Below are 12,844 nucleotides of genomic sequence, written 5' to 3'. Positions count from 1 at the left end.
CATCATTTTGCTACAGCTTTACTAAGTGTCTTTATAACGTAAACAATGACAACTTTCCTGTAAAAGTATTTTTTTTTGTTAACTCATCGCATATTTTACCTCCTATTAAAGTTATAATAGAGACACAGTTGCATAACGTATTACGTGGCAGTCTTCCTTTAAGGTAATACAGGAAGTGCCACACAAGAGATTAAACCCTACCAATGTCTAAAGAGACACAACCTTGAGGAGGAAGTGAAAGGAAGCCTCATATTATGCACACCTGTGAATATATTTTCTGCAATTTCTTTAGCTATTGCCAGAGACAGACAAATGGATCAGAAATCTAGCAATCTTCCAAAAGAGACAACATCACTGCCTAATACAGGTGAGAGTTATTAAGGTGAAGCTGATCTTTGTTGTTTTGCCCGGTGCTAAAAATAGATCAGTGTGGAACGGTTTATCTCAATAATCCAATGATTTCAACTCTAAAAGATTCATAAATTTATTTAGAATGTATATTTTTCCACTGTATGCATTTGGCTCTGTTTCTCTTTGTCATGAACAAACTCTCTCCTCAATGAGCTCTGTTTTTTTAATAACTAGAAGAGCGTCATGTATGGACTTTGCTTTGCAGTTTGCCTCATTTCTTTCTCTGTCCCCCATCTGTGTGGCAAGTGTACCACCTCTCTACACTTTCTTATTTGTTTTGTCACCACAATCTTCTTCATATCTTGCCAAGGGACAATTGTGAATATGTCACATCGATGACCATAAGACATTGGCCTAATTTCTGCTCCTATCAGCCCATCGAGTCTGCTCCCCATTCAATCATGGTTGATAGATTTCTCAACCCCATTCTGTCACTTTCTCTCCATAACCCTTGATCCCTTTGGCAATCAAGAACCCATCTATCTCCCTAAATATATTCAATGACCTGACCTTCTGTGGCAGTGAATTGCATAGATTCAGACTGAGTCAGACTGACTCTATTTCCAAAGTAGAAATTTATGAAATGTCACATGGATTATAAAAAAAAATCACTGCCTATAGATTGTGTGCTTTTTGAACAAAACAGAATGTATCTGCAAATACAATTCTGCAAATGCAAATTCGCCCCATAAACGTGTGTGCATGCATGTGAGGGGGAGAGAGGGAGAGTGTGTGTTGGACAGAGCGGGGCGGGGAGGGGGGTGACCCCACTACACTATACAGTCTCACACATACACACAGCACACATACACTCTTACATACTCACACACTCACACAGACCCTCTCTCATACACATGCTATCTCAGGCATATACACATACCCCACACTCACACCCATTCACACACCCTCTCACAGGAATACACTCCATCACACTCACACATACACTTTATCAAGCAGGCACATGTGAAAGGGTTCAGAAAAATCTTACAAGGATGCTGCCAGGGTTGGAGGGTTTGAGCTATAGGGAGAGGTTGAATAGGCTGGGGCTGTTTTCCTTGGAGCGTCAGAGGCTGAGGGGTGGCCTGATAGAGGTTTATAAGATCAAGAGGGGCATGGATCGGATTAATAAACAAAGTCTTTTCACTGCGGTGGGGACAGTCCAGAGCTAGAGGGCATAGGTTTAGAATGAGAGAGGAAAGGTATAAGAGGGAGCTAAGGAGCAACTTTGTCACACAGAGGGTTGTGCATGTATGGAATAAGCTGCCAGAGTAAGTGGTGAAGGCTGGTACAATTGCAGCACTTAAGAGGCATCTGGATTAGTCCATGAATAGGAAGGGTTTTGAGTGATATGGGCCAAGTGCTGATAAATGGGACTAGATTAGATTAGGCTATCTGGTCAGCATGGATGAGTTGGACCAAAGGGTGTTTCCATGCTGTACATTCTATGACTTTATGACTATGTCACATGCACTGACATTCTCTCCCTCTCTGCCAACAAACACACACAGACACTCTCCCTCACATGCATGCACACACTTCAATTCCAGGGCATCAATGTTGATTTCACCAATTTCTTCATTTCTCCTCCCCCCACCTTACCCCAGTTCCAACCTTCCAGCTCAGCAATGTCCTCATAACTTGTCTATCTGCCAATCTCACTTCCCACCTATCTGCTCCATCCTCCCCTCTGACCTATCACCTCCATCCCCATCCCCATTCACCTATTGTACTCTTTGCTACCTTCTCCCCAGCTCCCCTCCACCCCCCTTATCTCTCCACCCTGGAGGCTCCCTGCCTCCATTCCTGATGAAAGGCTTTTGCCTGAAACATTGATTTTCCTTCTCCTCAGATGCTGCCTGATCTGCTGTGCTTTTCCAGCACCACTCTAATCCAAACTCTGGTTTCCAACATCTGCAGTCCTCACTTTTGCCTAGTTGATTTTAACCTTACTGCAAATCCTCTTGCAAGGATACCTATCTTTAAGAAGCTCTCCTCCTCTCTCCACAAGGATCTCAATGAGTCTCTCTTTCACTGCAACCCCCAGGTCATCTCCTCTGCCCTGAAGCTCTTCAACTATGTACTGAAACAGACTCGCTACCACAGCCACATTTGCTTGAAGCCTCATCTTCCACCTTGGAATACTTCAACCCCAGGGCATCAATGTGGACTTCACCAGTTTCCTCATTTCCCCTCCCCCCACTTTACCCCAGTTCCAACTTTCCAGCTCAGCACAGTCCTCATGACCTGTCCTACCTGCCAATCTCCCTTCCCTCCTTCCGCTCCACCTCCCCTCTGACCTATCACATCCATCCCCACCCCCATTCACCTATTATACTCTTTGCTACCTTCCCCCACCCTCCTCTCTGACCTATCACCTCCATCCCCACACCCATTCACCTATTGTACTTTTTGCTACCTTCTCCCCAGCACCCCTTCTCCCACTCATCTCTCCACCTGGAGGCTCCCTGCCTCCATTCCTGATAAATGGCTTTTGCCCGAAATGTCAATTTTCCTGCTCCTCAAATGCTGCCTGATCTGCTGTGCTTTTCCAGCACCACTCTAATCCAAACACATACAAGTAAGTTTATAGGGTGACTTTGCATGAACAGAATTGTAATTGCAGATATGTGCTATTTTGTTCAAAAAGCACACACCTGTAGGCAGTCATTTTTTTATAATCCATGTGACATTTTGTAAATTCCTACTTTGGAAATAGAACCAGTCTGACTCATACAGACTCTGACCTCACCTTTAGTGCACTGCCTGAGCTGAGATGTCACTTTTTAAAATAAAACCTTGTTATCTCGGGACTGTAATTTGAAAGAAGTTCTGGGACATACATATTAATGAATCAAATTCTAAAAGATGAAAGACTGAACAGCAATCTAGGTTTTTCAATATACTGCATGGAACTATCAGTGCATGGAACTATGACCTTTTGCTCTAAATTATGTGTCCTATGACTCTACTCCACTAGTTACCTGACGAAGGAGCACTGGTCCAGAAGCTTGTTCTTCCAAATAAACCTGTCCCCTCACCTGTCTTCCAAATAACCTGGTGTCGTGTGAATTTTTACTCTGATGCAGTAGCACTTGTAGTTCTAGTATTGCACTACTGCAGACTCCCTGCCTCCTGATTCCATTGATCTAAGTAATGTGCCCCAGGCATTGCACTCTGTCTCTTTTCAAATTCTTCACATTCCTCTATCTGTAGTCTCTACTCAATTACTCCTGCTGCTGGGGACGAACTCCAATCTCTCTAGCTCCACCCTCATTCCGCGAGGAGACCACAACGTTAGCCCCGCCCCTAAAGCAGCCCCGTTAGCTCCGCCCAACACAGCCAGCATTGTCCACGCCCCCACAGTCCACGTTTGCCCCGCCCCTTAATGCCCCTGTTGCCCGCTCCCTTTCACACCGGCCCCGAGCGCCCAGTTACCCCGCCCCCAGGCTCGCTCGCCCCCCCCCCCCTTAGCCCCGCACCATAAGGTATCACCCGCCCCTCATCGTTCCGTCCCGCAGGTGTAACCCGCCGCTTCCTTTTGCACCTGCTCGTCCCCCCACCCCCGAGCACTACCTCTACCACCAAAAGTGAGGGTATGGGCTTTCCCTTTCCCCGCCCCCGCCCCAGAACACGGCCCTCCCTTCCCCTCCAACCGTCGCCGTTATGGCCCTCCCCCACTCACGCAGGGCTTTGCCCCGCCCCCATGTCTCTGTGGTTCTAGGTGCTTTGCGCGAAGGATTCTCATTCGGTTGTCATGGGGGAGCCAAGATGGCGGCGCAGGCCTACGCGATGGGCAGACGGGAAATTAACCAACACTTCAACATCAGGAACGCCAAGCTCCTCGCCATCAGCTTTGTGCTTATCCTAACAGTTGGTCACGGGATTCACCGGAGCTATGGAGGTAAAGCAATGAAATGGTATGGGGCGGGTTACCTGGGCTCAGTGGCGGGCGCCGCTCCTGTATTTGTCTCTGACATTCAGCTCCGTGTCTGTTGGTCAGGCCCGGCCACAGATTTGGAGCCAAGTGTGAGACAGGGATGAGCATGGCTGGACCGGGGACCGAGCGGTATTTTGTGCCTTGGCTGAAAGTGATGAGCTATAAATGTAAAAATGTTCGTGTCTGTGCACAGCTCTGGCCGGTGAGCAATGTCAATGCATTTAACACAGAGCCGGGCATCGGGGCTCTTGCTGCAAATTGTCAGCTGTGTTTTCAGTCGCTGTTGCCTTTGTGTTTCGTTAACTGGAGATGATGTGCTTCCCTCCCGGAGTCTTTCTTTTGTCTTTGGAATAGAAATCCCAAACATCCAGAGTTACAGCCGCCGATATAAGACACAATGTAAACAAGGGCTGCGGAGTAGGGTTACTCCATCAAAGACTGCTTTGGAAGGCGAAAACATACACTGGTTCTTTGAAATTTCTCTCAAATACTGCATTGATCAAAATCCTGTCTATTACTGTCTACATTTAATTTGCCCCAGTAGGTTGTACTTTGCCACTTAGCCTCCAATGTGTATCGTTTAGTTAAATGTACAAATGGCGGAAGCGTGAAAGATACAAGGTTAGAAATGAAGCAAGCCAAACGAGTGTTGGTTACAAGACCTATATAAATGGTGTACCAGCAGGTTTAATATTACCATTAGTAATTCTTTGCCTGATTACTGCTTTAGGCTGAACTAGACTGTTCACTTATTTTTGCATTTTGTTTGATTCATGATACCTTTTTTATCTCACTGAGAATTGCCAAACGATATCTGTAACAGTGCAGTTGTCTGGCACCTGCTCTTGCATTTATTATGTCAATATAGTGAGGTCAAACTAAGTAATGTTACTGGAGTTATAAGATTAATTTCTGATAATATCTTGTATGACTGGTCATAGTATATTCATGTTTAGAATAAAGCAAATCATGAAAATGAAATTTGTTTTGTAGTACACAAGATATTGTGGCAGATAGATGATATACAATGGCATCCATCCACTTTGTTGAATTGCAGCTCTAAGTTCATTCTATAGAACTGATTATTGCAGATGAATGAAATGAGCACTTTCTAAAGTAAATCAATCACGAATGTTGTATGACTACTTGCCAATGGAATTTATGGCCCAACTGGTGTTTATGCTTAATGAGTTTCTGTATCTTTTGTGTTGTGTACTTCTAATAGCTAATATTTTGCATGTTGGCTGTCCGATAGTAATAGATTTTTTTTAGATTAGATTCCCTACAATGTGGACACAGGCCATTTAGCCCAACAAGTCCATACTGACCCTCCAAAAAGTAACTCACCGAGGCCCAATTCCCTCAATTTAGTACGGGCAATCCACTTGACCTGCACATCTTTGGACTGTGAGAGGAAACAGGAGAACCTGGAGGAAACTCACGCAGACATAAGGGAGCATGTGCAAATTCCACACAGGCAGTCGCCCAAGGCTGGAATCAAACCCTGATCCCTGGTGCTGTGAGGCTTCTGTGCTAACCACAGCTATCATGCCACCCTGTTTATATGTGTGAGAAAAACATTCACTTGCAGCTGTGTGAAAATAAGTAATCTGTAGAGATTTTGCACACATTGTACAAATTTTGTGCTTTTTTGATACTTTCATGTGCTCTTTAAGCTTTTCCTTTCAACTTTCTGCATAGTATTTGATGTAGCCATGACTAAAATCCATTGGCAGTACAATAGAATTTGTGCTTTCACCACCCAGTAACAAAATTGCTGTTTTTATGTAAAATGAATGTGGGTTCTGCATCACTGCAGCCAGTGGTTATATTTTAACTGAAGATTTTGATGTTTTAAAACTTGAAATCAAATTTGGTCAAGGGAATTCCTCTGCTACTCTTCAATTCTATTCACCTGCCAGAGCAAGCAGACTTGTGTTAACATCTTTGTTAACAGGTAGTAATAATAATAATCATTGTTATCAACTATCCTTCAAATCAAGGATGACGTCTACTAAGGTTTGAGAGCTACTGCCATGGATCTTCATGTTCCTAACCTTTTCCTGATTCATGATCCTTGAGCAAATGAGGCAGGTTGACTTGCGGACGGTAAGGACTGGAGTATAGGATTAGTCTTTCTTTCCTTCACTGGCACTGTTCATCTTAAACTAAAAGAATTAAAGCAACTTGGTGCAGACTGCTACAGATTTGAACAATTGTTAATAAGATCATCTTAGTCATTCAAACTCTTCTTGAACCATAGCATTGACATTGAAGCATTTTCTTTGATCTCCCTGAGTATGCTGGTGATTTGAGGCAAGAGGAGCTGTTAGGGAATGGCTTTTAGCTCTCTGTGTCTGCTGAGTCCTATGTGACTGCTTGGAGTCAGTGAACTGGTCTATTTTCAAGGACTCAGTGGCCAACCTAAATGGGTGTGCCACACCGTCACAGACTTCATCAGTAAGTGCCAAAGAGATTAATCTGCGTGCCAAAGAAATTAATCTGCATACTCCCATCTGGAAGCCATGGGTGAACTGGGAGATACGCTCCCTATTCAAGTCCAGATCTGAAGCGTTCAAGTCGGGTAACCCTGATCTGTCCAAGAAATCCAGGTACAACCTTCACAAAGTCATCCGGGATGCCAAGAGACAATATCAGACTGAACTAGAGTCACAGGGCTAACTACAGGAGTTTGACATGTCACAGTGGCAAGGTATACATGATATAAGGGGCTACAAAGAAGTTGAGTAAAATCGCTGGCAAAAATGCACCTATCCCTGATGACCTCAATGCATTCTGTTTGTTTGAACAGAAAGTAAGTGAAATGTCACCTGCTGCATCAGAAAGTCACTGCCATTGATGTTAGATCGACCTTCTTGAGAGTGAACCCGCAGACGGCAACTGGCCTGGCTAAAGTCAGTGGTTGTGCACGCCAATCCTGCATGGAGCAGTGGTATTTGCAGTCATCTTTAACCTCTCCTTATTCCGATGTGAGGTTCCTACCTGCTTCAAGAAGACGACTGGTCATCCTGGTGCCTGATTTTCCTTTGGAGCCTTAATGACTACAGCCCGCTGGCTATGACATTCGACATGAAGTGCTTTGAGAAGTTATTAATGGTACACATCAACTCCAGCATTCCAGGTTGACAAATTATAATAGGTCCACAGCAGACGTCATCTCCCTGGCTCTGCATTCATCCCTGGAACATCTAGATAATAATGACACCTATGTCAAACTCCTGTTTATTGAATTAAGTTCAACCTTCAACCCCATAATTCCAACCAAATTCATCTCCAACTCCAAGACGTGGACTCTGCTCCCCCTCTACAATTGGACCTTCCCTTCCTGACCTGTAGACCGCAATCAGTAAGTACAGGCGACTCCATCACTTCCACAATAATCATGAACACTGGTGTCTTGTAAAGCTTTGCACTCAGCCCTTACTATACTCCTTATACACGAGTGACCGTGTGGCCAAATTCAGATCAAACTCCATTTACGAATTTGAAAGAGAGAGAGGGAAGGTCATGGCACAGTGTAAAGACAACAATTTCTCCCTCAATATCAGCAAAAGAAAGGAGCTAGTCTTCAAATTCAATTAGAGGACACACTTTTTACCTGAATCAGTGGTGCTGAGGCTCTAGGAGTAAATATAACCAAGGATCTATCAATTCAACAGTCAAGAAAGCACAACAATTTTTCAACTTCCTCCAGAAGACTAAGGTATTTCAGCATGTCTGCAGTGACTCATAACAATTTTTATCGATGCACCATAGAGAGCATCCTATCCGGATGCATCGCAGCTTGGTTTGGCAACTGTTGTGCCCAAGACCGCAAGAAATTAGAGTTGTGAATGAACCCAGTCCATCCCACAAGCCAACCTCCTTTCATTGACTCCTTCTATACTTCCTGCTGCCTCAGGAAAGCAGCCAACGTTATCAAAGACCCCTCGCACCCAGTTTATACTCTCTCTTCTATCTCTTTGATCAGGCAGAAGATACAAGTATTTTCAAACTTTTGCCAACAGATTCAAGAACAGCTTCTTCCCTGCAGTTATCAGACTTTTGAAAGGACCTCCTCATATTCTCTGAAGCTGTAATACTAATATTCTGCATTCTGTTGTAAGGTATGATTTGTCTGGATAGCGTGGAATACAATAGTTATCACTGGAGCACATTTTTTTCCAACGCATTAAGGTGATGACCTTTGGAGGGATAGTATTATGACTGAGATGTAAGCTCAAATTTTGCAGGAGGACCTTCATCCCTTGGGTGAGAAGGTTCTGGGTTTGAGTTGTTCCAATGGGCTGAGGAGTTGCAGATGGAATTTATTTTAGATAAATGCAAGGTGCTGAATTTTGGAAAAGCAAATCAGAGCAGGTCTTGTACGCTTAATGGGAAGGTCCTGGCGAGTGTTGCTGAACAAAGACCATGAAGTAAAGGTTCATAGATCCTTGAAAATAGAGTCATACATAGACTGGATAGTGAAGAAGGCATTTGGTATGCTTTATTGGTCAGAGCATTGAGTATAGGAGTTGGCAGGTCATGTTGCGGCTGTATAGGATATTGGTTTGGACACTTTTGGAATATTGTGTACAGTTCTGGTCTCCTTCCTATCAGAAAGTAGTTGTGAAACTTGAAAAGGATCAGAAAAGATTTAAGAGAATGTTGTCCGGGTTGGCGGATTTGAGCTATAGGAAGAGGCTGAATAGATTGGTGCTGGTTTCCTTGGAGTTTGGAGCCTGAGGAGTGATCTTAGAGGTTTATAAAGTCATGAGGGACATGGAAAGAATAAATAGATAAGGTCTTTTCCCTGGGCTGGGGGTGGCCTGAACTAGAGGGCATAGGTTTTGGGTGAGATGGGAAAAGATAGAAAAGGGCACTAGACACAGAGGGTCACTGCGACAGATTCATGTTTTCTATTTCAAGGCTTTAAATATTTTTTCAGAGCTGTTTTGGATAGTTCTAGCTATTTAACACCAAAGCTCAACCAATCAGATGGCTGCTGTCAGGCTGAACTTGGTTAACTTGAAAGATTGGTTTTACACATTCAAAATGCAACATTGTATTGCATTACTAATCAGTATGAACTTGATGTTCAAGTTGTCAAATACCACTTGGAACATTTTACACAATGTACTCTTATTTAGTAAACGTCTTGTTATTGAATTTGGGCAATCAGTACAGTTTCTAAGTTGCATAGTGGATTATCACAAGCACATTTGTTTGTTTTACTGCAGAGGCCTTAATTCACATATATTGCAAGTGAGCAACATCCTAAGCATGTTCAAACTCTTAAATAGCTAATGTAGATTATCTCATTGTACCAACAGTGGATGTTAACATAACTTTTATTGTAATTAAAACTTTGCAAATAGCATTTATAAAGCAAATGTAGCCAAACACATGAAGTATTAGGATAGATGCCAAAAGAGGTTTAAAAGGAGTAAGCTAAAGGTGAAGAGGTTTAAGGAGCTCATTCCAGAGTTTGGTGGTATCGGCAGCTGGAAATGGGCTGGCAGCTTTGTTGTATTCAAAATACGGGTGCACAAGAAACCCAATGTTGGAGTAGCATAGAAGTCTTGGAGGGTTGTAGGACTGGAGGAAAACGCACGTATAATGGATGAACAAGGACAGGATGTAATTAGAATTTCAAAATCAGTGCTTTGTCAGACTGATGACCAGTGTAGACCAGTGAACAACAGAGTGATGTGAATGGCATTTATAGAGTCATAGAGATGTACAGCATGGAAAAAGACCCTTCAGTCCAACTCATCCATGTTGATGAGATGTCCCATCTGCCAGCACCCGGCCCATATCCCTCCAAACCTTTCCTATTTATATACCCATCCAAATGCCTCTTAAATCTTGCAATTGTACCAACATCCACCATATCCTCTGGTAGCTCATTCCATACCTGTACCACCCTCTGTGTGAAAAAGTTGCCCCACACGTCTCTTATATCTTTTCCCCCTCACCCTAAATCTATGCTCTCTAGTTCTGGACTCCCCGATACCAGGGAAAAGACTTTGCCTATTTACCCTCTCCATAGCCCTCATAATTTTGTAAACCTCTGTAAGGTCACCCCTCAGCCTCCAACACCCCAGGGAAAACAGCCCCAGCCTGTTCAGCCTCTCTCTATACCTCAAATCCTGCAACCCCGGCAACATCCTTGTAAATCTTTTCTGAACCTTTCAAGTTTCACAACATCTTTCCGTTAGGAAGGAGACCAGAATTGCAACATTCCAACAGTTGCCGAACCAGTGTCCTGTACAGCCGCAACATGACCTCCCAACTCCTGGACTCAATACTCTGACCAATAAAAGAAAGCAGACCAAATGCCTTCACTATCCTGTCTACCTGTGACTCCACTTTCAAGGAGCTATGAACCTGCGCTCCAAGGTCTCTTGTTCATCGACCTTACATTAAGTGTATAAGTCCTGCTAAGATTTACTTTCCCAAAATGCAGCACCTCGCATTTATCAGAATTAAACTCCATCTGCCACTTCTCAGCCCATTGGTCCATCTGGTCAAGATCCTGTTGTAATCTGAGGTAACCCTCTTCGCTGTCCACTACACCTCCAATTTTGGTGTCATCTGCAAATTTAGTAACTGTACCTCTTATGCTCGCATCCAATCATTTATGTAAATGACAAAAAGTAGAGGGCCCAGCACCTATCCTTATGGCTAGTCTGAAAAAACAATCCTCCACCATCACCCTATGTCTTCTACCTTTGAGCCAGTTCTGTATCCAAATGGCTAGTTCTCCCTATATTCCATGAGATCTAACCTTGCTGATCAGTGTCCCATGGGGAACCTTGTCAAACGCCTTACTGAAGGAGAAAGTGAGGTCTGCAGATGCTGGAGATCAGAGCTGAAAGTGTGTTGCTGAAAAAGCGCGCAGCAGGTCAGGCAGCATCCAGGGAACAGGAGATTCGACGTTTCGGGCATAAGCCCTTCTTCAGGATTTATGCCCGAAACGTCGAATCTCCTGTTCCCTGGATGCTGCCTGACCTGCTGCACTTTTTCAGCAACGCATTTTCAGCAAACGCCTTACTGAAGTCCATATAGATCACCTCTTCTGCTCTGCCCTCATCAATCTTCTTTGTTACTACTTCAAAAAACTCAATCAAGTTTGAGAGACATGATTTACCATGCACAGTCATGTTGGCTAGCCCTCATCAGTCCTTGCCTTTCCAAATATATGGACATCCTGTCCCTCAGGATTCCCTCCAACAACTTGACCATCACCGAGGTCAGGCTCACCAGTCTATAGTTCCCTGGCTAGTCCTTACCACCCTTCTTAAACAGTGGCACCAAGTTTGCTAACCTCCAGTCTTCCGGCACCTCACCTGTGACTATCGATGATACAGATATCTCAGCAAGAGGCCCAGCAATCACTTCTCTAGCTTCCCGCAGATTTCTCGGGTACACCTGATCAGATCCTGAGGATTTATTCACCTTCAAGACATCACTTCCTCCTCTGTAATCTGGACGTTTTGCAAGATGTCACCATCTATTTCCCTACAGTCTATATCTCCTATATCCTTTTCCACAGTAAATATTGATGCATTCATTTAGTATCCTCCTTCCCCCCCCCCCCCCCCCCCCCCCCCCAATTTTCTGTAGCTCCACACAAAGGCAGCCTTGCTGATCTTTGAGTGGCCCTATTCTCTCCCTGGTTACCCTTTTGTCCTTAATGTATTTGTGAAAACCCTTTGGATTCTCCTTAATTCTATTTGCCAAAGCTATCTCAGTCTCCTTTTTTCCCTCCTGATTTCCCTCTTAAGTATACTCCTACTTCCTTTATACTCGTCTAAGGATTCACTCGATCTATCCTGTCTATACTTGACATATGCTTCCTTCTTTTTCTTAACCAAATCCTCAATTTCTTTAGTTATCCAACATTCCCTATACCTACCAGTCTTCCCTTTCACCCTGACAGGAATATACTTTCTCTGGATTCTTATCTCATTTCTAAAGTCTTCCCATTTTCCAGCCATCCCTTTACCTGTGAATATCTGCCTCCAATCAGCTTTTGAAAGTTCTTGCCTAATACAGACAAAATTGGCTTTTCTCCAATTTAGAACTTCAGCTTTTAGATCCTTTTCCATCACTATTTTAAAATAAATAGAATTATGGTCGCTAGCCCCAAATTGCTCCCCCACTGACACCTCAGTCACCTGCTCTGCCTTATTTCCCAAGAGTAGGTCAAGTTTTGCACCTTCTGTAGTAGGTACATCCACATACTGAATCAGAAAATTGTCTTGTACGCACTTCAAAAATTCCTTTCCATCTAAACCTTTTAACACTATGGCAGTCCCAGTCGATGTTTGGAAAGAGACAAAGGCAGAGACCACATGGTCAATCAGAGAGAGAAAGAAACCTACACTGCTATATGACACACCAGTGAATCTGCACAGCCTTTGCTGTTTGAGTGCAAGTATTTCTGAACAACGGAGTGCGTCAAAGAAAAATGAACAAACAGTGAAAATC

General features: G+C 43.7%; 1 protein-coding gene across 1 annotated transcript in view; it reads left to right on the top strand.

The window, feature by feature from the left end:
• The first annotated feature begins 227 nt into the window (after positions 1-227).
• Positions 228-12,844, top strand: part of casd1 (CAS1 domain containing 1) — a 113,156-nt gene continuing 100,539 nt past the window's right edge. The window contains exons 1-2 of the mRNA XM_060824775.1: positions 228-367; positions 4,133-4,312. Coding sequence (XP_060680758.1) covers positions 313-367; positions 4,133-4,312 — 235 coding nt within the window. The 5' untranslated portion in view covers positions 228-312. The remainder of the gene's footprint in view (positions 368-4,132; positions 4,313-12,844) is intronic.

Source organism: Hemiscyllium ocellatum, chromosome 5, assembly GCF_020745735.1.
Source record: "Hemiscyllium ocellatum isolate sHemOce1 chromosome 5, sHemOce1.pat.X.cur, whole genome shotgun sequence".
Classification (NCBI taxonomy): Eukaryota; Metazoa; Chordata; class Chondrichthyes; order Orectolobiformes; family Hemiscylliidae; genus Hemiscyllium; species Hemiscyllium ocellatum.
Note: the sequence above shows the minus strand (reverse complement) of the source record. Positions and strands in the feature narration are given on the sequence as shown.